The sequence below is a fragment of the Anser brachyrhynchus genome, assembly GCF_964034855.1.
Source record: "Anser brachyrhynchus genome assembly, chromosome: 1".
NCBI lineage: Eukaryota > Metazoa > Chordata > Aves > Anseriformes > Anatidae > Anser > Anser brachyrhynchus.
The window spans coordinates 131,633,847-131,661,533 of NC_137694.1; the positions used below are offsets into that span (position 1 = coordinate 131,633,847).

The following is a 27,687-nucleotide window of genomic DNA, read 5'->3' on the forward strand; positions in this document are numbered from 1 at the left end:
GATCTGGTAGCTACTACTATTTTCTTTTTCACTAAGAGAGGTAAAAAACTCCTACTTCAATCCAATTTGCACTATTTTCAGTTTCCGTATTAATTCTTTTTTCTTAGTTGATGCATTGCACCTGAAGTTGTAGCCCTTTACAGACAGGTTTTGCATCTAATTGGTCTCTTCTAACTCCAGAGAGATGCTGAAAAAACTGGTGATCTGACCACTGAATATTCCCCTATTTCTTTTACATCTCTTGAAGATGAATTCACTTTTTAGCCTAGAAATTGACCAATTTTATAAATATATCAAGGACATTTTTGTTTCCGTAACAGATCTGTATTTGAAGCATCATTGCACTTCCAGACTGAAATTGTTTTGTGAGAAATCAGGAGAGCAGTGATGCCTCTGGTTAAAGCAGGCTGCTTTTTCAGAGCAGCATAAGCCAGCGTCCAGCCTGGTGGCCCAAACAGATTGGCTGGAAGGAGCTTTGCATTTACAAATGTGGCTGAAAACCCCTCAAATGTATTTTGGCCAGACAGCCACCAAATTTACCTGGAAGGGAGTTCACATATATATTTGCATTTCTTTACCTGAAGATGACCGAGGGGTGACTTTGATGCTTAAAACATTTTCACAGCGTGGTTCAAAGCAATTTCCAAAGCAATAGCCAATGTTTTTGTGACTACTGCTTCCTAGATGATGTTTCGTCTGCTCCAGGAAGAGAGCAACGCCCCTTTACACTTGCACACCGCAAATATAAGAAGGTGTCTGTCACTCCCGTGCTCCACTTGTGTGATTCTGGGTGCATCAGGCACAGCACAGTCAGTTGAGGGAAGTGCTTATCCCACTGCTGTGTGCTGGTGCAGCCTCACCTTGAGTACTGTGTGCAGTAAGAAAGGCATAAAACGGTTGGAGAGTGTCCAAAGGAGGGCTATGAAGATGGTGAAGGGTCTAGAGGGGAAAGATCAGGAGTCCCCAGTCTCCATCTCCTGCTACTCACCCTTCACGCTGTCCTATTTTGCAGTCCAGAAGCCTAAGCCAGCAGGTCAGTGAGAGCTCCCGCGCACACGCTGGGTTTCCCAGCTGTCACACCGCCACAGGTCATGCAGGAGATGGTGGCTCAGGCATGCTGGAAGCTGAGTGAACCTTTCCCCGCCTGGTTAGTTTGTTCACCTTATGCATAAGTGATACCAGACTGTTCTTCTTAAGAAGGGTGCTTCATTTCAAGGTCACAGTGAAAGCTAACTCGTTTTAAACTCTTTAAAACATGGAGTTTGTGACTCTATATTGGATACAGATTATAACATTCAGGCAAAGCTACTGACTATATTTAGGGCCTCCTTTTTTCCTAAGGTCTGGTAGACATCTGCTTGAATATTTTATTATTATTATTTTTAGTAGTAAAAGGAACCACTTTTTGGCTTAACACGTTCATCAAATATTGTGACTATGGGAAAAACATTTGTTTTGCATTTAAATTTGTTTCGAAGTTCAGTCCCAAGCTGCAGATCCACTGTCAAAGCAAAAAGCCCACGACAGTAACAGTCAGTTGGAGCAGTGCTGGTATGATGAGAAGCAGGACTGATGGACTTACAATAATTATATAAAATACAAGATGACCAAGGCAGCTTTGCTTTGGAGAAAAATATTTTGTGCTGCCAGACTGCCTCTGGTACCTGCCACAAAAGCACAAAGCTTAGCTGTGTTTGGTTTCTGAGTGCCTGGATCTCAGTTGTCTCTGTATTCTGGGCCAGACGGAAAAAATGGTGTGCAGAAAGCATCTACTACCCCAGGGTGAGAAATGCTGTGACAAAAAAAAAAAAAAAAAAAAAAAAAAAAAAAAAAAAAGCACAGATCACAGCTGAAGAGATTGAAAGACTTACAAGAAAATCATCAGAAAAAATACAATTGCAAATGTCTACGATGGCCTCTGTGCTGCTGGAAGTAGTAACAAAAAGGAAATGCAATCATGTTTCATTTGAGATAATGACATACATTCATTTAATATCAGTATTTCCTCATAGGAAAAAGAGTTTACAGTACCGTCACGTGGAAGATATTAAGATCTGAGTGTCCTGATATTCCCCTCCTGCATCTTTTCAAAAAACATTGAGCAATGAAAGGACAGTAAGGCTTCATTCCTCCAAGCAGCAAGCTGCATGCTGTCTTCAGCAAAGAGCACGCGCTGCAGGCATATTTCAAACACCTAAATAATGTGGTGTTGTGAAATGAGTAAACATTTTGTTTTCTTCATAGGCTAATCTTTGCATCTCTCCCATTCCTGATGATTCATAAGCAGTAACCTATACAAGAGACCACAATGCTTCATTAGAACTCTGCAAACCTGTTTTGCTAAAGCATGACTCAGATCTAGAAAACTCTACCAAAGAAACAGATTCTTTGGTAAACAGATGTGTGAATCCCTAAATTTCAGTGGTGGGAACACTTTAAAAAAAAAAAAAGAAAAAAAAAACATAGAAATTGACTATTTTCTAGTAGATTGTAACCCAGCCACAAGGTTTGTATCCAAGAGATAGCAACTAATCCAACCAGAAGATGACTGCATTCTTCCTTTGTTCTTTGCAAGTTCAGATGCATTTAAAAAGAGAAGTTAAGAGGACCTGAACCACAACATTGGGCACCACCATGTGTGGGGGAAAAAAAAAAAAAAAGAAAAAAAAAAGCTGGCCACCATCCAAGACAGCAGAGATGAAGACACAAATATTGAGTCACATGTAAAATGACTTGGGTTGATATTCTTAAATTGTTAAATTATCTTCAGCTTGATCTGTAACTGCTTGCAAAATTCAACACGGTGTCAACCTTCGATGTTTCCTAGAGTGACAAAGGGCTGAGGACTGAGAACAGATTTGCTGAGGAATGGTGCACAATCAGATAGCAACATCCAAACTAGACAGCTCCACTTCAACCAGATTATCTTGAGAAACTTGCAGGTCTGACAAACCAGATCACACATCACACTGCTAACAAGACAGCCCTGCTACAAATCTTGTGGGTTTTTCTCCTCTTTGCTGATGCTGCAGTGTACTAATGGATACTACATGGGTGCTGAGATTTAGAAATTAGACTCGTGAAATTAAAAAGTGTTGATCAAGCCTGAACAGATGAAAACTAATTTTTCTTGTTCTCAATCCCAGCTGACTCACTGGTATCTTTTCCTGCTCCACCTTGATTGGAAGAGTTTTGATTATATGGCTTTCAAATTCCACGTTTCCACTGCCAAATTATATACAGTCCAGAAAAAAAGATGTCGCAAGGTCCTCCCTTCTGCAGCAGTATGAGCTGCAAGGCAATATACCTTAAGATCTTGCATGCTATCAGAGCCACTGGCATGCTGCTAAGTCAAAGCAATGAGAGCATGAGAAGATGATGCTAATCGTTTCATATTCATGCACAAGTTTAAAACAACATCAGCAGACCCTGGAAAAATCCTCTCTCCCTTGCCCTTCTGTCAGAGAAGATCTTATGAAGTGCTATGAATTCTGCCTCTTACAGGGCCCTGGTAGCTGGAATCACTGCTTTGTCTATGTCAAAGATCCTTCTCAAAATCCCAGTGCCTTAACTGACTGTATTAGCCCTCTCTCTACAGGAGTCATCCATACGGGAATGTTAGCAGGATTTATGTATTTCCTTTCAAAAATTTTTAAGAAGCAACATTCCTTTGCAACACTGATACAGAACTTAACCTTTTAGAGTGATCCCGAAGACCTGAACTCCATTTCTTAAAATACATCAGAAATATTATGTAAAATATAAGTAAAATAGTACTTAATTGCATAAGTCAGACATGGCAACCTATACTAAAACTCACAAATATCACCTGACATACAGCTTGTGCCTTGCTATATACTGTAGTTTCTCAGCTCTGCACAACTGCAACTCACTTTGAAGCAGAGGAAAAGACACCACATCATGTTCCCCAGCTCATTATCCTCTCTGGCTTATTCAAAGTGACATTCAAGGAGAGAAACTGCTTCTGAGTTACAAATGGCCTCGTTTTGTCACAAAGAGCAAAGCTTCTTGCTTCTCTACCAATTTGTCCCAGCTCCACTTTGATCTATATGTTAAAGTAAGTAAATCTGCATGGTCCCAAAAGTTGGCAAACTTTTGACGTGTAGTTTAATAATTCGCTTTTTTAAGAAAACAAACAGATCACAATCATTATAATTAGAGTGGCAAATTTGATCATATTGGACCTCAGTTTTCTGTCTTTAATGGCAATAGAACCAACTTACATTTATCATAACAGAAATCCTGTAAAATATGAGATGAAAATGAAGTGCTCAAACAGCACAAGGACAGCAGTGAAGACAAACAGGGACAGAAATGAGGAAACATTACAGAATAAACAAGCTTCTTCTCCTCTGTGAATCTCCTGCAAACACAGGGTAGATTTTCCACATTCTTGAGTCTTCCAAGGATTAACAAAAACAATATTTAATTTTCAGTTAGACTGCTACAAATGACATCCATGTGATTAAGGGACTTCAGATATGTTTCTAAATTTAAATCGTTAGTAGAAGGTAAATCTCACTGGAAAGGAAGGGAGCACAAACCTACCTGCCCACTGTGGTTTTTCAAAGAGCAACTAACTTGGAGTAGACAAAACCAAGATACTGCTCCTTTCTTGACTACCTCATCCTTTCTTTCTTGGGTAATGCTTCTCAAGGTTTCCAGCAGTTGTACCAACCCAAAACGGGAAAGAATTAGATACCCTTCCTCAGATGCTTTTGCAATTTCTCCTCAACTTGGGAACCCGCTGGAGGAAATGGATGCTCTCTCCGAAGGCTCCCAGAACAGCATGACTGCACATGCTCCCCATATTCCCCATCCATGTACCACCAGCACAGGACAGTCAGCACAGGAATACTGGGATGGACGCTCTGCACAGGCTGCAAGTAAATTTCTTAACACCTGCTCCAAACCTCAGCTGGCATCCAGTGTGAGGGACAGGAAGAAGCATCATGTCAATCACAGTGTCTGCTAGTAAAGCAATATCCAGGATTACTACATACCAACATAATTTGTTCAAGATATCATTTAAAAATTGTTCTTTTATGGTATAATGCAACGGACTGGCATAAATGAATATTGCTTTTCTAAGGTTTCCCGGCAATTTCCAGACTAGACTGAGAACCCACATTTGTGCAGCCTCCTTGTAGAACAAAGCCTGTCTAGCTGCAAACTCCAGAAGAAAATACCGTTTTCCTTTAAAAGGCACTACAGAATCTTGAGTCACCACCATCAGCTGCATGCTTAAATTTAGGGAAAAAAATAAAAAATAAGAAAAAGGAAAATATGGTAAATGCTACTCGTGTACATGAAAATGCACTTCACGGTATGGGGATTATAGTCGTTCACTCATGCCAGTAGGTTAAGCACCAATCTGTAAATGTTAGTTGTACCAGATTAATGAAGCATCTGTGGTGGTTGCCCAGATTTGCTTTCCTTTCAGCAATTTATCAATTGTAGCATTCTAGACAATAAAAGCTTAACAAATTCTGTTTATGCTTCTTTTTCACACTACCATTGTCATCTATATTTATTTAAATGATGCTCCTCATTTCTGACACTTTCCCTGGAGCCTGAAGAACAGGTGTTCAGATATAGCTCCAAGCTGTCAAAAATGAAACTGGCAATGGTTAACAGATACGGGGCTAAGGATATACAAGAAAGTTGTAATTCTGAAAAATTAACCACCACACAGGGTTTGTTAGACTGCATCGTCATTACCCAAAGGGCTTCTTAATTCAGATTTCATCATAAACACAAAATGGGACAGTGATCCTCATGGGACTGATACTGGAAACTTGGATTTGAGTTCTCGTGTCTGAAGAGTTTCTTTGCAAATCTAAGGAAACCATGTTGGATTGGAACCAAAACTATCAGAATTGCTTTTATTCCTTCTCCTGGGCCCCTGCCTAGGGGAACACTTGCTCTAGAGAGACACGACTTACACAACTGGCTGTGAGAACACACTGTGCAGCATTGATCCGCCTTGCACTCCTGGACTTCTAGATGAAATTGATACATGGGTTGAATCTCTACCACTTTCTTTCTCTTCAAGCAGCAATGCTAGTTTGTTTTGGCTACTGTACTGGAATATACATATATACTGGAATAACATGAGTAGATGTAACCCATACTTGGCTCTGCAACACAAAGTATATATTGTACTATCTGTTCTTTCTGGTAAGTGCTAACAGGCTAAGTCTTTTTGCTCCTTCCTAAAATAAGTTTGTGCAGGCACATTTATTTCAGGGGCAAGGTCTTGTTCAGACCTTGAGACTAAAGGAAACAGGCACAGCAACTTAATGTTTACGAAGAATATTTCAAGGCACTCACGGTTTCTTGCTAGCTGAAACGCATCCTGGCATATCCCATGGGCTCATCAAGATGAGCAAAATGCATAATTTACCATTCTTCTAAGAAAGTATTTTCAGCAAGGGGCAAAACCTCCAAAAATATTTTGCAAAAAAAAAAACCCAAGTGACAGTAAAATAATAAATACATTCGACTGTGGAAAATAAAAGATAAATAAACAAAAGTTACAGGCTTTTTTTTCTTATTCAACTTTTTCTAAATTTCAACCAACTCCAGTACAGTCCTAATGTAACTGATATGAGACTTAAAATTGGACAGAGGAATTATTACTAATAAATCAAGAGACCCATTGGCATAATGAAGAACTTAACAGCCCTTTGAGTGGGCTACTGCTATACTTTGGACTGTGCTGAAGACTGCAATGACTGGCAACTGAGAGGGTTTTGTGTTGTGCCCCCACAAAAAGGGCTTTGTGTTTGGACTTCATTATTAACTTCAGCTATACCATGAAAATGAATTCCCTACTGCAATTTAAAAAACAACCAACCAAAAAAACACAAGTGCTATTAGCTGCAATCACCCAGCAATAACTGAACGCTCTCCAGCTGTTAGCCCAGCATTTCTTTCAATGTTTAGGAAAACAGAAGTGACTTAGAGCATGTAAAGTAGGTAGTTTGATGCACCAGCCTGGCAAATGAAGTAAATCAGGAGTTGAGATCGCTACTGGTAAAAATCTGGTAAGCTGCTCACTCGTTGCTCATGCAACTCAGGTATTTCAGTACTTCTACTCAGAAGTAGCAAAGTAGTAATTGCGAAGCTTGACCAGGAAACAATCTGAATCAGTCATCTGAATCAGTCTCAGCCAAGGCCAGCATGTGGAACTGCACTCACCTGCTCTGCGAAGAAGAAAAACCTCACTAGAGCCATGCTTCTTGGGAGGTAGATTTTCAGCACTTTATTTTCTAAGTAGTCTCTATGTGTAATACTGTAGGCATTTACCATAAAAGTGGCAAAAACAATATTTGTGAAGTTTGAGTTGAAAAGCAAGTCTGAAATGATTTAGAAAACTGAAAATGGGAGGCTATGCTTCTCACCAGCTGCAGGAAACACAAACCCAGAAGCTGTCAATGCTGGAAAGTGCCTGGGAAATAGGCATGAGAATTCCAAAGGTTATACTGAAAAAAGTTAGCTTGAAACACTAACTTATAATCCCTTACCTTTGTTCCACCTATCATGGCAATGTAGCAACTGACACAACACTGAGTCAGTAACTCCTCAGTGACCCACCTTCCAGGGAACAATGAGCCACACACTTCAGAAACTCATTTAAGATGTTTTTTTTCGTCCCACAGAAGAGCCCACAACATGTTCCTCTTGGCTTATTAGAAGTAACTACTTTTTCCAAAACTAATGCATAAACTGGAAATACAGACTTCATGGCTCAGGCACAGTATCTTGTGAAACTGCTACAGGATGTAAAGCAGTGAACTCTTACCTGTAATGCATTTTGTTGAACAGTGCTGTATGGACAAATTTAAATTCGTTCTATTATTAATATTTACACCACAGTTATGTTTACCAAGATACGCATATTTGTATTGTGTGGATTTGCAATACTTCTGCCATGGTATTATCATGTGATATCTGTTTATCTTACTCTGCCTAAGAATTTAAGGTGATCTATTTTACCTTTGTCTGGTAAATATCATCAAAACTTCTATTATGCAACAGAATATGGGTCATTACCGTATTGACCCCTACTTCATGTTAAGTATCTGTAGACTAATGAGAACCAAACCCAAAGATGGAGCTACTTTAAAAACACTAAACATTCAAGACTATGTATTTCCTCAATTTTATTTTGTAACTGCATTTTTCTGAAACATATTAAAATAGAAAAAAGTGTTCATCTGATTCATCATACAAAGAAAATACCAACATAGTAATAAAATACTGAAAATATTTATGAAAGCACCAAAACATTAAAATATTCATATTGGCAAAGACTCTAAGAATATACTTCTTGCAATTTTACAGTAAAGTGCTATTCAATCCACACAAATTAAGGAATCATTTTAATAGCATGGTTAGCAAGTATTATCTGAAGGTTACAGATTAGTTACCTTTCTCAACAAGACAACAATCCATTTTGCTCAAAGCAAGCATCTGAATGTTGTGCACGTGAAAATAATTTACACAGAAGTTTCATAGTAAGCAGTGTACAATGTAAGTTGCCAATTCGTTAAGAAAACCAAATGTTGAGAAGCAAAATGTACAGAAATGAGATTAGTGAAAAATTAAGAAAATGCAGATATAGTAAAACTGTATAAAGTAAGAAAGTACAGAAGACCATGCACCAAACAATTCTGAAGACTTGCCTTTTACATAGTAGTTTTTTAGTAATCATATTAAATCACTGCTGCTTTATTAGTTAATCAGTTTACCAGCACATTTTCTAAACTGCCTGTTTCTATTTCCTAGAAATTGTACTACATCTACAACACATTGGAGAGATACTGTCAGCAAAAAGACAGTGGCAGAGTATTACCTTTATTTTTCCCCAATAATCTCTTCTTGTCTATTGAAGTCAACAAATCAAAACTAAATAATCTATTACAAAGTAAATTTGTAGCAAAAACTAATTCTAGTAAAGAAATTATTTTAAAATTTTAGACTTCATCTAGAGTGAAAAAAATAAATGTATGAAAGATACCATCAGTCTCCTTTAAGGTGTTTAGCATTTTAATATACATATTTACAGCCACGAATACAAAGAATCCTTGTTAGAATAAATTCACACTAGCTTCATACACCATTTCTACAACAGTTTCAGAGAAATGGCAGATATAACACTTTTATGTTGCCTTCAATAACATTTAATCTTCCTGACTTGACTGTCTTTTTTCATGAATTCATCTGTGATTTAAGCATATTGCACATCTCAGAGTAAGTCCTTAAACTATTTATTAGCCTTTTTAGGAACCATAACTAGGTCATCAAAAGTCAACTGCTACACTCCTCCTGCAATTTGACTAGGATCTTTGGAATCGAACAAGGGTTATTTTCCTGGTCAACATGGCTGTGTGAATGTTATTTGTTTACGAAATATTTACAGTACGTTTGCATTCAGGAAAAGCATAAAAATAAGGAATTTAACTAATGAAAGCAATGACCCTGAAGTACCAAAATAATTACTAAGAACAAATACCTTCTTTTATACGTGAACGTACATAGATTATACAAAAAATCTGCCTGTTCTACATAATTTCTGTAAATTTTCCTGAATGAACAAGTAAACCTTTAGAATACACTAAGCAGACTGCTTACACCTTCTATTAGAGTAATTCTGAATGTAAGAATATGATGAAAAGAAATTAAATACTGTATTTAAAGTACTTGAATAGAATAGAGGAAAAAAAAGTTTTAAATTATATTGTTGTACTTGGTTTCCTCCTTCCAGTTCAGTAGTATTAAGTTATACAGTGAAAGTAACTCCAAGCTCTAACATCTTCTTCATGAACTGTTTTAAGCGTCAAGTTTCAGTAATTTCCTTTGCCAGTCATTCATTCCTTTTTTCAGAAAATTTTATCATCACTCATTGCTGTGGGCTCACGAACCTCATTTTGGCAGTTCCAGAATCTAAGAGCAGTACTGAAACCTTTTCCACTCAGGTCCAACATGGTAAGCAGCACCTTCAGAGCAAAGCAGTTTGTTTCAGCCTCTCTGGGTATACACCAGGTAGAAGCAGAAGGCAACAACAGTAATTGATAATAATGATAAAACGACTGACAACTGCTGGAACCAGAGGCAGCGATCAATCTGTTCGTGAAGTCTTTTATTAATTTGCAGTAAATGAGTTAGCTGAAATGAGAAATAGTTTCATTAATTTAAAATTACTACAAAGGAAAGTATTTGATGATTTAGAGCTATTTAGCCACAAAAACTTTAAGCACAGTAAAAATATAAAAACGACTTCTCTTAGTGATACATTTTCTATCACAACATACTTCAGGACACTCTTCTCCTAAAGAAACTTAGAACTTCTAATAGTTACAAATTATTTATATTGCCTATATCAAGCAGGTGACATCTTTATGCTAGGAAGCAGTAGATACTGCTGAGTTTCATTCATACCTGAGATCATACAAAAAAGAGAAATGAATAAAATGCATTGAAAACATATTTTATTAAATCATTAGCACTCAAAGTAAAAAAAAATAATAAAAAAAATACTATCACTGGTTTAGTTACTCTCAAGTACTAAAGTTTTTCAAACAGTCTAACCTACAAAGTACCAAAGAAGTTTAGTACAAGAAGTTATTTTTATCTCTATCATATTTTAAGTTTATTCATCAAAAAGGAATATACTATTACCTGCATATGTAAATCTTCATTGTTTTTTGCTGGAATATTAAATGCATTCTCTTTTAATGTAAGAGTAGAAGGCTTACTACTTTCTATGACATGACACCTGAGCCTGTTTAAAAGTTTAAAAAAAAAAGGATACGTGAAACATTGTATGTTTAATGTAACATTGAAAAATTAATAGGGAAAGTAAACAGTCCAAACTACTGTTACGTACTTTATCATCTGTTCTGCTTGATGAATTTTATAAATAACCATTGTAACAATTGTCTGAAAACGCTTCCTCAGTCCACCAATTACATTTAGACAGTTTTTCATATACAAAGACAGCCCATAACAACCTGTAAGCTCAGGTAAAATATACCTTCCTTGTTTAAAATTTGTAATACTGGTTCCATTGGATTATTTAGTCAAAAACTTACTACCAAAGATGCAACAAGTTATTAAACAGCACACAAAAAACAGAGGTTTTCCTTCCATTTTCATCTTTAGCAACAATATTTTTCACGTACACCACCTTTCCTGCAGTTGAATATGCAGGAACAGAATTTTGTGCCATTATGAAAGACAGTGGAATCCTACACAATTTATAAATACAGCAGAAGTTCCCCTAATAACATGCATACTTTTCCTAAAGATGTGCAGTGACATCACTAGATGTGAACAAATGTAAGAAAGGAGTAACAGGCATATTTAAAACAGTATATTGGGATACTTATTTTCCTACTGGTATTTTTCCACTGTTATACAAGGAAAACATACATGTTAACAGGTGATGGGTTTTACAGAGATCTTCTCTACAATTATTTTTCCTAAACATTTAGGGAGTATTTTCTAATATTTCATAGAAAATTATTTTGCATTGTTAATTCTTTCCTTGCATGTTTCTTTTTAGAAAACTAAAGGGGCATATTATTATTAAAAGTATGTATCTACTGTACACATGTATTTTCCCGTCCATTGACATTACTTCCACTTATTTTTAAAGCAGCGCAAAAAAGCAACAATATAAAGAAAAGCATGTGCAGAATACCATGATGCTTTACATGTTAAAAAACTCCTCTAATCACTTCAGAGAGGAAGTCACAGTGATATACTTCAGTCAGCAAGCGCACATCTGGGGTTTGTAGAATCCTTCACTGATTATGATAAAGCAAATGCTACAAATCAGATAAACGATGGCTAAAAAAAACTCAACAGAAAACCCTATGCTCACCTATGTTCCATCACTTTGGTCCTAGGAACTTCTTTCCAAAACTGAGACAGATCTTGTACACCTGATCCAGAAGACTGGTCCACTTCTGCTGCCATTATAAGGAAACGATCCTGCAGAGAAGCTGCAAAACCTGCCCTCAAAGGAAAAAAGTAAAAATAAAAATAAGCAAAAAGGGTGTTGGATAAAGTAACAGTACGACAAAACATATATATGGAGCATTTTTGAACAAAAACCTTAGGAAATATGAGCTTGTTTAGGACAGGACATTGGACACTGACTTACTAGAAATAAAAATGATGAAATAATTCTCTCATGCTCAACAATTTTCACTACATTTTTTTCCAAAATTATGCAGTTACTTTTTAACAGAGTTTCACGTCAATGATTGAATGGCAACCCACAATTTTGTAATGAAAGCATTCTCCAGCAAATTCACCTGCCCTTGCAACAATTTAGAAAACTTGATTTACTACAGATAAACTTTCACTATAAGAAAGTGAGCCAGCTGCCCCTGACTTTTTTGTTGTTGTTGTTTGTTTGTTTGTTTGTTTGTTTAAGACAAGAAACAGAATCAGTTGCAGTCAACATCTGGTTATGGCTGGGTATAGTACACCAGCATGGGCAGTCACTCAAATGCTGTCTGACAGTAACAAATGGTAACACTATCATACTTCTGTCAGGAGTTTCAGTCATCCTTACTACCAAACAAAGGTTTGTATCCAAAGTAGTTGGCCTGTTAATCCTCCAAGCTTTGTAAAAATTCTACAATAAGATTTTACTTACCACCATGAAGAGAGACTATTATGTCTAATGATGTGCCAGGTTCACAGCTACTGTTACTGGGTTTAACTCTGTATTTTTCAGGAGCAGTTGTTCTCACCTAAATACAAAAAGTAACAAGCAAGCACATAGTTTATACATACAAACTATGACCTTTTCATGACCCAATTCTGCAATGACTAAAAATACCAAAACTGTAAAATATTGTTTAAGACACAGTGATGCATATGGTCTTTAAATTATCATACTCTGTAGGAATAATCACATTATTTCATTTTTTCCTCTAAACCACTTTTATTCTTTCCTGTCTGGTATATCCTATTATTGTCTCTCTTATATGCATAAATAAAAGCCAAGAATATCAAATGGACTGTCAAAATCCTTAACAGGATTATGGAAACTATAGTTATCTGTGTGTGAAGAGAACACAAAAGATGTGGTGGAAAACCAAATCAAGATGCAAGTCAACTCGGAATTTCTGAAGCAAACAACTGCATTCATTCCTTTGATGGCGACATTTGCAGACGGGGCTGCATCATTATTGAGCATTATGAACTTGTTTCCAGCCAAGATTTAAAATGGCAAAGTTATAAAAAGATTCCTTTTCAAAGCTCTAAGCATTTTTTTTTAAAGTGAAGTATTAGACTACCACTGAAGAACTAACAATCGCAATAGTTGTTTTTCTGTCAATGCTTCAAAGATTTGTATTGCTGATTATCCCTTTTGGTGTGGTACACCATATGCAGAAATTCAGCCAAAAGATTTATTTTATCTGCTTCAAATACCCCAACAGAATAAAAATTTAGACTGGGAAAGTGGCTTAGTAGTATTTCCACCTCCTTACCGAAAACTATGCAAAAAGTTACACATTTCATAAAGTAAACCAGGTCACGCTTAAGATATTTACCTTAAAAGCTACTACGTTTTTAGTGACGTTTGTCAGAACTATCAAACACTTTTTTTCTCCGGTTTCTTTGGATCCAAAATAAAGTTCTTCTGCAGGGCTAGTAAGAAATATTAAAAGAATTGTTTTATTCAAATCATCTTTATCATATATAATTGAAATAAACTGGCCACACATACAAGAAAATAAAATACTTTCAACCTTTCAGCTACAGTCACTATAAACAGTTTTACATTTAAAAAGTTGTGAAAAAAATGCAAAAATTTTGTAGGGAAGCTTAGGGCTGACTCAGTGTCCACATGTGGGTGGATCTAGATGCAACAGTTGACTACTGCCTTTGACTGCTTCCATCTGGAAGAGCATGACCATCTGCAACAGCAGGGTTGGCAGACGTATATATAGTCACTTCACTCTCTGCATTTTATAATGGTATGCTAAGGGAAAACATAATTAGTTTCAATTAATGCTAATATGAAAGGCTATAAGCTGTTACAGCCTACTAGCAGTTTCCACCTTGTATGTCTACCCTCGGTAATGGCCATCGTGCACGCATAAGAGGAGTAGGCGGGTATCTGTGAGGTATCTCAGCCACTACTGCTAAATCGACTTGTACTTATTAGTCAGTCTTCACATACATCTGAAGACGCATGCATAAAAAAAAATCTAAATGCTTTGCTTATTTTTAAAATTCTTGTGAAATTATGAGTCATGCATAAAGACTTTTAAAACCCTGTTAAGCTACTACACTTTATTCTGGATTTAGCATTCAAATGAACACTACTAGACTACTAGACGAGCAGGGCATGCTCGTATACTATAATTTCAGAGGAAACTAGAAACAAATGAAAAACATGTTTTCTTTAAATATGCCACGTTAGGGATTTGCAAAGAACTCCCACAGTACGCAGTACTACAGAACTGGGTGTTCTTTGACAGAAAGCATTTTGCAAAAATGAATGTTACTTTACTTCTGCTCCCCCCCTTTTTAGAATGTCAGTTTCACATCTGACCTCTTCCTCAAATGATCTCCTTTCGTAACACCAATTCTTTCTTCTCTCCCATTTAAACATATAATTGTATTAGCTAAGAAGAAAAATCCTTGGTGCTAGATGGCAAGCCTGAACTGCTATGCTAGAACAGGAGTCCAAAGGTGATTGTGTGGGGGAGGAAGGTGCCTATGTTTTGCAATGCATTAGGCAGTTCACATTCTTGGTGGTGAGGAAGGAATTGTGCTAAGGAAGGCAGAAAGCAAGAAACTGATGTGTAAAAACTGACTAATAGGGTAACTAACTCCTCCTCTCAGCTCTTTTATTCCTGTTCCCAAATTGTCAGCTTAAATAACCAACAGCAGTAAGGAAAAGGAATGAAGAAATTTCAGTTATCTTAATACCACGTTACTGCAGCTGTGAACATTATAGAAAATGCAAGATAAATCATAAATAGTATTGGAAAGCATTAACTAGTGTCAAAATAGGCAAAGAAACTAGCTGGAGGAAAAGAATATTGTGCCATAGCCTAATTTTTTTTTTCCCCTACCACCAACTGTGGCAACTGACAAAAAAATACAACACACTTCAGGGCCAACTCTGAACGTTTGTTGTCTGTCAAGTCAAACAGTTGCACCGTATGGGATGGGGGTGGTATTTTAAATTAACACCAAAGCTCTTTCATTTCATACTACTTTCTTTACTATCTGATGTGTGCGGGAATAAAGCAGTTCAGATCATACTACAAATTCCAGTCTCCAAACATCACAACATGAGCTAGTCTTCTGCCAGACAGTGCAGTGAACCACTGCATGTTTGTGGTTTTTTTTTTTTGTTTGTTTTGCCTTACCAAATGTATTCATTTATTCATGAGGAAGGCCGAGAGAGATCTATCTTCCCTAGGAAGGAATGCAAAGCAAATGCAATAATGATCTAAACCAGGAAGAGACGAATCACTTGTGACCGCAACTATGCATGAGCAAACACAAGAGGCCAAGTTTGCCAGTTCTGCTTGGTCACTCAGCTTTGGCCATACACCAAAGCCACCAAGTAGTAAGCAGACATTGGTTAAGAAGTATCTGTGCAGGGGGTACTTTGCAGCAGCACTTGGGCACAAAAATGCTACTGGTTGTTAGTGACTTCACAGTACGAGCACCGTTGTGCCTCAGCTCCCTCTTCAGTCTCTATGGGGCTCCCTTGACAGGGTAATGCTGGTATCAGCAAACATAAGCTAACTTTACTGGCAGAGATTCCATTCATGCCTCACCTGTGATACAGGTGCTTGTGAGTGAAAATCTGCTGGTTATTTGGTTATAAAGTAAAATATATAATGTCAACTCAATGCCCTGAGAAAGACTCCAGGGAAATCAAAACTACGTCTAGCTTCTACAAAGTGACAGCATCAATAAAGAACAACAACTGTGCAGACTCCTTCAAGAGTTTACTCAAGGAACAAACAGCAAAAACAATAAAGAAACCAGTATTTTATTTTTCCATGACAGCAAGTATTAGCACCACTGTAATTGACTAAGTTTATTCTTCTTGAAATTTACATGATCCCCAACACCTCTATTCCAACAGCAGAACTTCAAAGATTAAGAGAAAAAAGGCACTTTCTTTATTTTTAATTTTTTTTTTTAATGGATGGAAGGATGCAGCTTCTTTTGTCACATGGAGAGAAAGGAAAATATTTCATCTGAATTCTCTTCACACAAAACCTAAGTAGACGTCCATGGATTTCAGAAATTCTTTTAAGATAATGACTCTGCAGTCTATGCCTTTGTACAGCTATACAAGAAACTAGGACTATAAATAGATTTTTTGCAAATAATTTTCATTTCAGACACCAGGAAAATTTTACATACACAAAATGTTTAGGTGCTAATAAACATGTCATTATTCAAATTCATTCAAAATCTAATTCCGTGTAGCATTTATGAAATTAGCTAAGGAATACCTATATATTATTTTCTTCATTCACCTAATAGCAAACTGGAAATGAAAAATAAAAGTTAACGTCTAGATCATTTTCTAAACAAGCAGGTGGTGAAAAGAAAAATAAGATTTCCTGATTGTTTTTTCTTAAACTTTCCAGATAAGAAGCACATTAACTGTGAGACATAAGAATCTTGGATGACAAAATCTTCTAAGCAGATATACCATTTATACACAGCACTTCCCACAGGAAGAATTTTGTACCCATTCATTTACATTGGTTCTAACTACTAGTGTAGATGTTTATACATCTTAAGTTAAAACAAAAAGAAGATTTAACAGTATAAGCTGTTTTCTCAAATGCTATTTCATTGGCTTAAGAAATTAGTGTCAAACCATTAATGGTTCTTATTACAGATATTCACAAATTTAGAGCCAATGCGAGTTTCCCAATAGAAATGAAATATATACCTATTAATTAGCACAAAAGGCACACCAACGGTTACACCAAAAGATTCACTGAAGATTCACATAAAACCAGAAAAAATGTAAAAATTTGTTTGTTTACAACTACTGTGCTGTTTAATAGTCTAAAAACAATTTTAAAAATTCACTGTTCAAGTGTCCAAGGCACATTGCGGAAAAAATTAAAGAAAATTAATATTACCTGATATGTAATAAAGGTCCTTTAAAAGTGGTTAGTGCTTTCTTTGCATTTTTTGGTTTGAACTCTGTTTTGTCACTTTCCTCTGATTTGGAATTTTGTTCTATAGAATTCATCTGAGTAAAAATCATAATTATAATGATTAACTAGAAGACTGGGTTACACACACTACAGATTCATGCACGTATTTCAAGGAACATGAGGCTTATTTCAATTTATATATTACAGACGAAGCTTAATGTGCATTCATTCTTTAAGGATGATGCATGTCCACTGCGTTAAAAAATGCATATTAGAAGTTACTTTATATATTAAACATGAATGATGAAGCTTTTTTGCCTTCCCCACCCCTGAGTATTTCCCTGATGCCTAATTGGATTATTTTTGAAAATGCCAGAAATAACAGTTGCAGTACTTCAAATATCAGTTTACCAAGCACTGATGTTACTCTTCCACTGAAAAACCTTTCAAAGCAGACACCTCAATACAATCACTGCAACACTGAACAGCAAACACAGCAACGGTTCCACACTTCGTTTCATTTAAGAGATGCTAAACAAATCTTCCTTATTTTTAAATGGAACTCTGAGGTACTGGACTTAAAAGAAATAACACTGATGGAACTGGTACATAGGAAACTGCAGAGATACTGTAGGTTCCAAAGTTTTTCCGCAATATATTAAGAAATTATATACATGTCAACAGGCTTGGATGTCCACATCATAATTTTAGAGTTCTTTATTTTCAACAAAGTGCAAAACAGGGAAAAAACAGAGAATCAGAAGCATTAGTGGTATGATGAAGATCAGCTACCTAGCTAAGCAGTTTGCTCAGCCTTGTGTTTATTCCACTTGAAATACTGAAAGAAGAGAATCCAGATAATGTAAATTCGAAGTATGGGAATTAAAGAAATAGTTTTATAGAAAATAAACATAAAAAACACATAGCTTTTTTTTTTTTTTTTTAAATAGTTGTGGTTATATTAGAAGATTGTTGTGTAAATACACTGCGCTGGTCATGTGTTTGAATTTATTCTAAATAACTGATTTAAATTGCCAGCAAAAATACTGCTGTAGTGTACTTTAGAGGTGGGATATCTTTCCAAACATCAGTGTTGATAGGAAAGGCACTTACAATTAAGTTTATCACTCATGGCTCCCTCTACTCTGTGAAAGAACTAGGCATTTCTATGGAATGACAGGAGGCATACATATAAAAAATAAATCAGACACATTCTTGATGATGACAAAAAACTGCAGATAAACATTGGTACCACAATAAATAATAATGAAGAAAAATTCTCAAAGATCACTTGAAACCTGTCACTTTGGAAGCTGGCCTTATTCAAAAATAGTTAATTATTTATGTTTAAAACAGACAAGTACAAAATAGCTTAGGACTAAGAAATATCAACCATTCACAAAATAAGGGACTGTGTCTGAAAAACATTTTGGAACAGGATGCAGTATTGAAGTGGCAAACTGACATACTTGCTGTGTAAGAAATATAAAGTATTATTCTTAAATACGTGAACAGAACAGCAAATTGAAGAAAAACAATTCACTTTTTGTATTTTTCAGAACAGGAACAGTGAGATCTATAACCCAAAATTTTTAAAGTATATTAAAGGTGAGGCCTTAAACATGCCTCAAAGTTAATTGATATATGAGTAAAAATATCAGTCTGCTTAACTAATTAAAAAAAGAGTAGCACCTTGATTATACTGTACAAAAATAGAAGATACCATAAACCAAACCATTATTTTTAACACTGTAATAGACAGAAATACCATAAGTATAAAGCTGAAGTCAACCAAGCAAATCAGACAGTAATTAAATAGAAATATTGAGGCTATTAAGCACCAAAGCCAACTCGCACACTAAGCAGGGATTCCTAATGTGTCCGTATCTGAGAATCAGATCTTAGGAAACGTACTATAACCAAAACAAGCTAGAGTCCAGTGGTCATGAAGCCACAATAGTTACATATTGCTTCCTTTTGACCTTAAAATCAGTGAAATAATCTTTTTATTTTGAATAGAATGCCAAGTTGCAAAAAACTGAACAGTGTAAAGTTAGCTGTGTGCTTCAAGTGATTCTGACAAAAATTTAAAACAGTAAATGAAACCAAAATTAATACTAATAAAATATTTAAGTGCTCCACTCCATTAAATGGAAGATTTACAATTCACATTCCAATATTAATTATGGCACTGGTGAATGAATTTCACACTTCTGTTTGTTTTTTTTTTTCCCTGCCATTTTTAAAAACAATATCCCCACTGACTATGACTGCATATTCTGAAGTATAACTTCATGCACTTATATAAAATAATGCCTTATATTTGTGGATAAACAACACTGCAGGAAGATTGTGTTGTCAGCACAGAACTGATAGATTAGCGATAAAATTTCTCCTGAGATTAAGCGATTACTTTCATGTGTTTAAATTTTACCAATAATTTTTAAAAGTTAGCTTTCAGTAAGGCATAAGTAATTATTTTCTCACGTGTGTACTGATTTAAGCAGTGAGAACAACAGATGTACTTTAAAATGTCTGCCACAAAATAACCCAAGCTTAAAAATCTACTAGCTAGAAAGACAAGCTTTGAAAACAGTACGCAGACCTTTTAAATATTACTTTGCAAGTCACTAAATTCCAGACATATTAAGTACTTAGTACAGACTTCACTCATTCAGAAGCACAAAGCTGGTCTTAACAGTCAAATCTGTGCAAACTAAGAAGCAAGGTTGAACCTGCAATTATATTTTTCAGGTTTACTGTGAACTTATTTCAAACTAAAAATAATAAAAAAAAAAGCAAAAGCCTGAGCAGAAAAAAAATTACGACTCCTATCTTACTTTGTAAACATAACATTAGTTCTGCCTCAGCCTTCAGTTAGATACCTTTTTCTGATTAAGATTTTGTTCTTCATTCAGATCCCCAGTTTCTTTGCCATCTGCATCTATCTCTTCTTTACTTTCATGCTCATCTTCACTAGTAATGGGCCCATTTTCACATAAAGGTGTTTGAAAATCATCATCAACCAGCGGAGGATAACTGTACTTGAAAGAATCCTAAAACATAAGGAGATTTATAAAAGACCACTTAGCATGATGAGAAGTACCTTCTGTAGTTTTTTTTTTTAATGGAAGCACTATCAATTCATTTTGTTTCATATGACTTGCAGATTTCATTTATCTATTTTATATTAGGTCCCCGTGCAGAAAGCTGATACTACAAAGAGATTTGATTTTATCATCATTAATAAACCCCTAATAAAGCCATTAAATTATAGCAACTGTTATTTATAGAGCCACACAGAATCATAGCATTAGGTCTGTCAAGGATCAGGATTCAAAGTCTTAGTGCTCAATTTTTTTTTGTTAGGTTTTATACCATGTTTCCTACAACTATGACAGCTTAGGACATGAAGAAACAGTCTCACGGTGTACCAGGGGAGAATTAGATTGGACATTAGGAAGAATTTCTTCATGGAGAGGGTGGTCAAGCATTGGAACAGGCTACCCAGGGCAATGGTGAAAAGAGACATGTGGACATGGCACTAAGGGACATGGCTTAGTGGTGGAATTCTGTAAGGTTAGGTTGACGGTTGGACTCAGTGATCTTGAAGGTCTTTTCCATCCATGAAGATTGTATGTTTCTGAAGAACATTCTAAGTGATTAAAAAAAACTTCAGATCTTTGTATTTTAAGTTGCATAATAGCCACAGCTTAAAAGAAATGTATTAATCCTACAAGTTTAATCCAGTGTGTGGACAGCTCAAACTTTGGCATGCCAAAGCAATTCAAAGACCGCCTTCCAGAGAACTGAGTAACATAGAAGCAGCATACTAACATTCTCAAAGCTTCCCCAGTGAAGAGATCTTTTCTATTACATGACAAGTAGAAGCTAGATTTTGTTAATTAGAACTGCTCTTTATTTTCTTAAATTAGTTTTTAATGTTAGAAACAATGTCTAAATAGGGCACTCTGTTTCTACTACAATTTCAGTTTTAAACGCCAACTAAACTGAGATAGTTGGTCAGCTTTTCCAGTGGAAAAGGAAAATATCAAAGCTTTAACTTCTGTGAGGCAGACTTGAGCCTTGCCCACAGTTTCCAAAGTCTGCCACCAGCAGAGTTGAAACAAAAAAAAGTTTTGTCTTCTCAAAACAGAAACAACAACGTAACGTTAGGAAGGAAAAAAAAAAGAGATGCTATGTTTGCTGCACATTTCACTTCACCACATTAATCCGTGATGCTGGGTAATGTCATCAGCTGACGTGAATCTCATCACTGTGACAACTCAAAGTCCCACACTTCCCAATCACAATCCATCAGTTTCAGTGACATGGGCTTACCTACTCACAAGGCTGAAGCCTCAGGCAGGTGAACAAGACAGATTTATCCAATGCTCGATACATCCATTCCACAGAATGATGGCTTTCTTTTAAGGTGAACAGACTTTACACAGCTATGTTTGTCAGTAATGGTAGAGGTTTTAATCATGGTAGTGGTATTTTCTAAGACCGCACGTACACAATGGCCATTAGATCGCATGCAAAAGACCCACTAATATCTTAAACTTCAGGCCACTGACCTATAAAAGGTTCTTCCAAGAAAACCTAAGCTATAGGCTGTCAGTTCAGACAGGTGAATAGACAGCTTTCTAGTCGCACATACTGTTCAATGCTGGCACCAGTGGAGGGAACCTCGAATTTAACAGGGGTGAACTGCTCACCTCTGACAAAGGAAAACTGGGCAAATAAACAAGCTTAATAATCCTATGAAATGTGCACATACTCGATCCTGTACAAAATGTTATTGAAGTGGCAACAAATTTCCCTGGCCAGATAGAAACATGTGTCTAACGAACTGTTCTATCATTATCTTCAAGAGCTGGAACTGTTCTTGTAGAATGTAGACTACAAAGGATTGTGAATCTAGGCAAACAAGTTTTGAATACATTTACTACTATATGCAAAGTATTAGGGAATGTTTTTTGTGCACCTAACTCAATTTCACAAACTGCTTATCATTAACTTGTTCCTAAATCTGTTTTGGGCAATTTCAACAAGTTCTTCAAGATACACGCACCCCTTATAAAGAGAGAGAGAGAGAGACCTATACAGCAGAGACAAGAAACGCTCAAAACCAGGTACACAGTACATAGCCCCTCTTTGATTAGCAGCACAGAAATAGTGACAGTCAGATATTGATGGGAACTCAGATATAACGTGCAAAGTATATGTGCAAATTCCTGCAAAAAAACAGTTCTGTTTTCCATTATTAGTATTAATGCTTTGGATACCCTGAAGACACCTTTATCCACTAGTTGTCCAAAAACAATTAGGTCATTTTCCTCCTTTCTCAGCTGGGTGACAGTTGATTGAAGGATTTTCATGCTAAGGGAAGCCACAAATTTATCCTGCGAGTGACCCATGTCACAGCAAAACCAAAACATACTTGAAGACAACCTGACAGATGGAGACACAGAACAGTTCCCTTGATTAAGCAGAGCAATTGGTGACTCCAAGGTCAACAATTCAAGCTGTATTACCAAAACAGACTTGATTTTTTATTTAATTCCAAAACTGGTCTCTAAAAACCATTCTTTTTGGATACCTGGATTCCATAGCACACACTTTCCCCCAAACTGACCAAGTGACCTGCTCCACTAGCTGTTTACATCTGGCAAAATGAGGAAGATGAATCTCAAGAAATGAAATGAATCTCAAGAAATGAAATGAATCTCAAGAAATGAAATGAATCTGCCAGGCTATGAGGAAAGGCTGAGAGACCTGTGTATGTTCAGCCTGGAGAAGAAAAGACTGAGGGGATCTCATAAATGTTTACAAATATCTTAAGTGTGGGAGAAAAAGGGATTTGGCCAAACTTTTTTCAGTGGTTTGTGGGGACAGGACAAGGGGCAATGGCCACAAAATGGAGCACAGGAAGTTCCGCGCCAACATGCAAGAGAACTTCTTCATGGTGAGGGTGACGGAGCACTGGAACAGGCTGCCCAGGGAGGCTGTGGAGTCTCCTTCTCTGGAGATATTCAAGACCCGTCTGGATGCCTCCCTGGGCAGCCTGCTCTAGGGAACCTGCTTTGGCAGGGGGGTTGGACCCGATGATCTCTTGAGGTCCCTTCCAACCCCTGCAATTCTGTGATTCTGTGACAACCTGACTCTACAGGATGGATCCTAGTAGGAAACTAGGAGAGAAAGGAGAGTCTACTTATGGCTAGAGTACTGAATAAAAACAGAGAACAGATACGCTGTGTTCTTTCACCTGCGCTATGCTGGTTGCAAAGCTGAGCATGTTCTTAAATGGCTGGAAATCATTAAAAGAGGAAATGGATATGGGGAAAAATGCTTCAGCAGAAAGTGGAAGAAATTATTTTTTACACATCAGATACCTTAAAAAAAATGAACAACCCCCCCCAACAGGCCTGTCAACACTAATACTAGTAGATGCACTTCCTCTTCAGACTCAAGTTGTAAGTTGTCTCAGGAGAAAGCAAGCTTGATCATATCAAGAAAAAACACGCTCTCAGAAAAAGTGCTGGAGACGAACTGAATACTTGCTAATAACACTTCCAGGTGGTGACAGTTCTGAGGTAAAAAGTTCAGAACTCCTATTAAGCGTTTAAATACTGAAGAGACTCAATAGTTAGACAAAACGTCTGCTGGTTCAAAATACAGGACATAATAGGCAGGAATATGTTTTTTCTGATATAAACCCACTTAAGAGTCCTTGTCAAACAGATGTACTCCTGCTCTACTGATTTATTACTGGCACTACAACTTAGCACCACAGCTAAGTAGGTAGGCCAACATGGGGCCAGCTTGGTCACTATCACTAGCTAGCACTGAGACCTTTCAGCACCAAGGTGGGATAAAGGAAAACTAACTCTGTGTGCTCAATACAGGGGGACAGAGGATGCAAAAGGATATTTAGCAAAGCAACAAGATTCTGTCTTTGAAAAGGGAATTAGCTATCAGATACAACAGTATAAAGCAGACAGGAGACACTGAGGTCTAAGAGTGAAGAGAAGAACTTTCCCTACTACTGCAACAGTAGAACAACAACTTGGAAGTTAGGCCCAGAAAGAGCCACAGCTGTTCAAATTCTTACTGAGGTCAGTAAAGACACCATCAGTCCTTCCCTCAGCATCCACTACTGAAGTTCAGAGATTTCAACTTTCTCTAAAATGAGCAAGTTCTTACACAAGACTGTGGAGTTTAGGCAGCGATTTTCTATGGAGACGGATACCATCTTTTCAGGTGTTTTGTGATAGAAGTATCATTTTAAAAGTGCTTTTTACATGGTGCTACTTTCAGTTGAATAAAAACAAAGTTACACTATGTACATTCTCAGAATGGTTTTGCATGATGTTCTGGCTACCAGCACTCTGCTTTGAGCTTAAATACTAAGGAACAAACTTCTACTTTGGCTGAAGTAAAATCTTCCTTTTCTCCATGTTGTTACTGTTTAACATCAAAAACATTCAGGAGAAAAAGTAAAAATGAAAAAAAAAGAAACAGGTAAAGATTACTATAGTGGGTTTATTCCATTAACATAAACTGTTTGCAAAAGTTTTAAAGAAAAAAAAAAAATCCTCTTTCTGCAGATTCTATTACAAAAATTATGCAAAATTATTTACTAGCTTTACAAAAAATGAAGCTTGTTGCGCAAGAGCCTTGTGCTGTTTTGCCATTTAGATCATACCAGAATAGGATCCAGCTTCTGTCAAAGCAATACTGGATTGAAAAATACTTTGGAGTATGCTCTCCAACATACTCTTAAAAAGTCTTCTATAGAGTCTTAGAAAATGCAGCCCTAGGGACAACAAAGGAAAAATAATTGCAATACTTTCTTTACTGAATCGTGGCTTTGGAGCAGGATGAATTTTCAGAGGGCCATGAAATCTATCTTCTGTTTGCAGAATCTGTATCATAAACCAACACAATCCCTCTTCAGTTCATCAGGTAGGGGAAGAGTGGAAAAAGGCATTTAAAATGGATGGATATTTTTCGCTGTCGAAGGTCTGAAAACTAGATTTCTTATGACTTGGAAATGAATGATTAAAATCATTCATGAAACTGATTTCTGCGTTTAAGACTGCAAGATACCAATTTCTTATAAAATTAATCCATTTTCTACTGATGTGATTTAGGAAATACCATTTTGACAGAACAATCTGAAGGAATTTCAAATCCATGAAGTGTCAAGTTGCAACACCATGTACATTATTTAAATAAGCATGGCTCAACCTATCACAAAAGGATCATGAAGTGTTAATATACTTACAGTTCCACCCATGTGAGGTGGCAGATATTCTCCACTGATGTATTCCTGTACATCACTCTTGTTTGTGAACTTTAACATGCTTATTGCATCTGGGCCAAGCCAACCCTTCACAATTTTAAAAGCAGCTTTATAATGGAAAAAAAAAAAAAAACACATTTGTAAGATGTCAAGGTTTTTTTCCCCACAGTGTATCAGTAGACTTTATGAAACAAGTGAGCTACGCCCCATAAATACAGGCCTGTTCTGAAAATATCTGTTATAATGTGGGGACATGATGCAACGAAAAAAATAATATTTACAAAGAAAACTTTTTATGGACTATGTTTTTTTATAGCAGAATGCAGACTTATCACAGACTTCAAGGGAAGAGAGTCTTCAGTTTAACTAATGATGATCCCCTTGTCTTGGAGTTTAAACTAGCAAGTTCTGGAGAAAGTGGGGGATTGTGGTGACACAGGGGAGAGTTGTAAAGCAATTGTATTTCCAAATCTGTATGAGGGAGGTTGGGAAAGTTATATATACACTCCTCCCATTTTAAACGTTTTGCTGCTTTAAATTGCTCTGGTTTAGAGCTTTAAAACACCATACTTATTTTACTGGTGGTAAAACTTAAATATACAGGAAGAATATAGAGCTAACATAAAGGTATGTATTTTAAATGGCATAGATACTGGAATAACCTGCTTATCATATACATTATAATTAATGATAAATATTGAAGTATACATCAGAATACATGCATATAACAATTGCCATGTCCAGTGTCAGGCAAGCATCTGCCTTAAATTGTACAACCTAGTTTTTGGCTGGTCATTAGTGTTCAATGTTGATGACAGTATTCTTGAATCATGAACTCATCTAATTTTAAAGAATTACAGTTGGAAATTTCACAGAACAGACTATTTACCAAAGTCTCCCAAATTTTAAAGGTAACAGGACGAATTTTTACTCCATTTAAAAGTGTAACCCAAAATACAACACTAGACAGAAAAACATCAACGTGCAGCCTACATATCAACAGATTTAAAGATGACCATTTAACAAATCCACTATTTAACTGTATCTAGAGAAAAAGATGAAAGATGCTTCTTGTTCACTCTGATTTTAAAGAGTTGTCATGATATTACAAAAACAAACCAAAAAAATGACTTACCATTCATTATCCATGGCATTTCAAAGATCACTATCTTTGCTGAAAAGAAAAGGAAACAATGTTAGGTATTTCTGTTTAACGGGGAGTACAGCAATAAAGGTAATGTGAAAAGGGAATACTTCATTTTTTGAAACTGCCATGCTTACTTCCTTGAAGAAATTAGTTTATAGCATGTATAAGCCTATTTCTATTACTATTTGAAGGCAGTAAGTATTTATGTGGAAACTGTTTACAGATCTCTCTGGCTTATTGCTTTTCTGACATATTGTTACTATAAGTAATTACCCCAGTAAGGCAGAGAAAGGTAAGGATTTATCCTGATCTAGAAAAGTAACTGCTTAACGGAAAAGAAAGAAGGTTAACAGGTATATTCAGCACCTCTTCTTCCCAAACAAATAGCAAGTCTGTGCTACACTTGTTCTCATTTTTTGTTGTTGTTTTAGGAGAGAAGCCTGAAAAGTTAGTGCCTTGACTCAAATGTCCCCAAATATTTTTCTCAAATGTCAAAATTAAAACAAAAACATTGCTGCACTTCTATTTAAGTTCAATCTTTGACCAAAGTTCAAAACTTTTGTCAGTAAACTGAAATCTCATTTTGAGAGTTTAAGCAACTGCTGTTACAAAGCTCCAAAATTCAGACACTTTCACTCACGTACAACAAGCTGGCAAAAGTGATTCAATTTTCATCTATTCATAAAAAATTAGCAGGCAACTATGCAGTTTTTTGCCAAGTTCACATACCAACATGCCTTAATCCTGTTCTGAGGAAGCAGACCATGGCTACTGAAGACTTTCTATAGCCAGTATTCTTTTGTTCCCTAAAGACTCCTAAAGGATACCAATTGTCATATAAGTTTCCAAAGCTTCACCCCAGACTAAAAAAAAACGAAAGCTAAAAAGGCTAATTCAATTCTATTAGATATATATAGTGATTTTCAATCTGCAAAAACATGCAGATTGAAAACTGGTAAATACAAAGCAAATTATTCATGTGTCTTGAAAAGTCAGCTCATTTTGGATATATTGTAAATAAACTT

At 36.3% G+C, this 27,687-nt stretch overlaps 1 protein-coding gene across 1 annotated transcript in view; it reads right to left on the reverse strand.

The window, feature by feature from the left end:
* Nucleotides 1-9,052: 9,052 nt before the first annotated feature.
* Nucleotides 9,053-27,687, reverse strand: part of MOSPD2 (motile sperm domain containing 2) — a 34,590-nt gene continuing 15,955 nt past the window's right edge. Inside the window, exons 7-15 of the mRNA XM_080554168.1 lie at nucleotides 26,651-26,689; nucleotides 25,498-25,622; nucleotides 20,090-20,260; nucleotides 17,187-17,299; nucleotides 13,602-13,698; nucleotides 12,698-12,794; nucleotides 11,915-12,044; nucleotides 10,708-10,810; nucleotides 9,053-10,194 (exon numbers count right to left, since the gene is read on the reverse strand). Coding sequence (XP_080410294.1) covers nucleotides 10,048-10,194; nucleotides 10,708-10,810; nucleotides 11,915-12,044; nucleotides 12,698-12,794; nucleotides 13,602-13,698; nucleotides 17,187-17,299; nucleotides 20,090-20,260; nucleotides 25,498-25,622; nucleotides 26,651-26,689 — 1,022 coding nt within the window. The 3' untranslated portion in view covers nucleotides 9,053-10,047. The remainder of the gene's footprint in view (nucleotides 10,195-10,707; nucleotides 10,811-11,914; nucleotides 12,045-12,697; nucleotides 12,795-13,601; nucleotides 13,699-17,186; nucleotides 17,300-20,089; nucleotides 20,261-25,497; nucleotides 25,623-26,650; nucleotides 26,690-27,687) is intronic.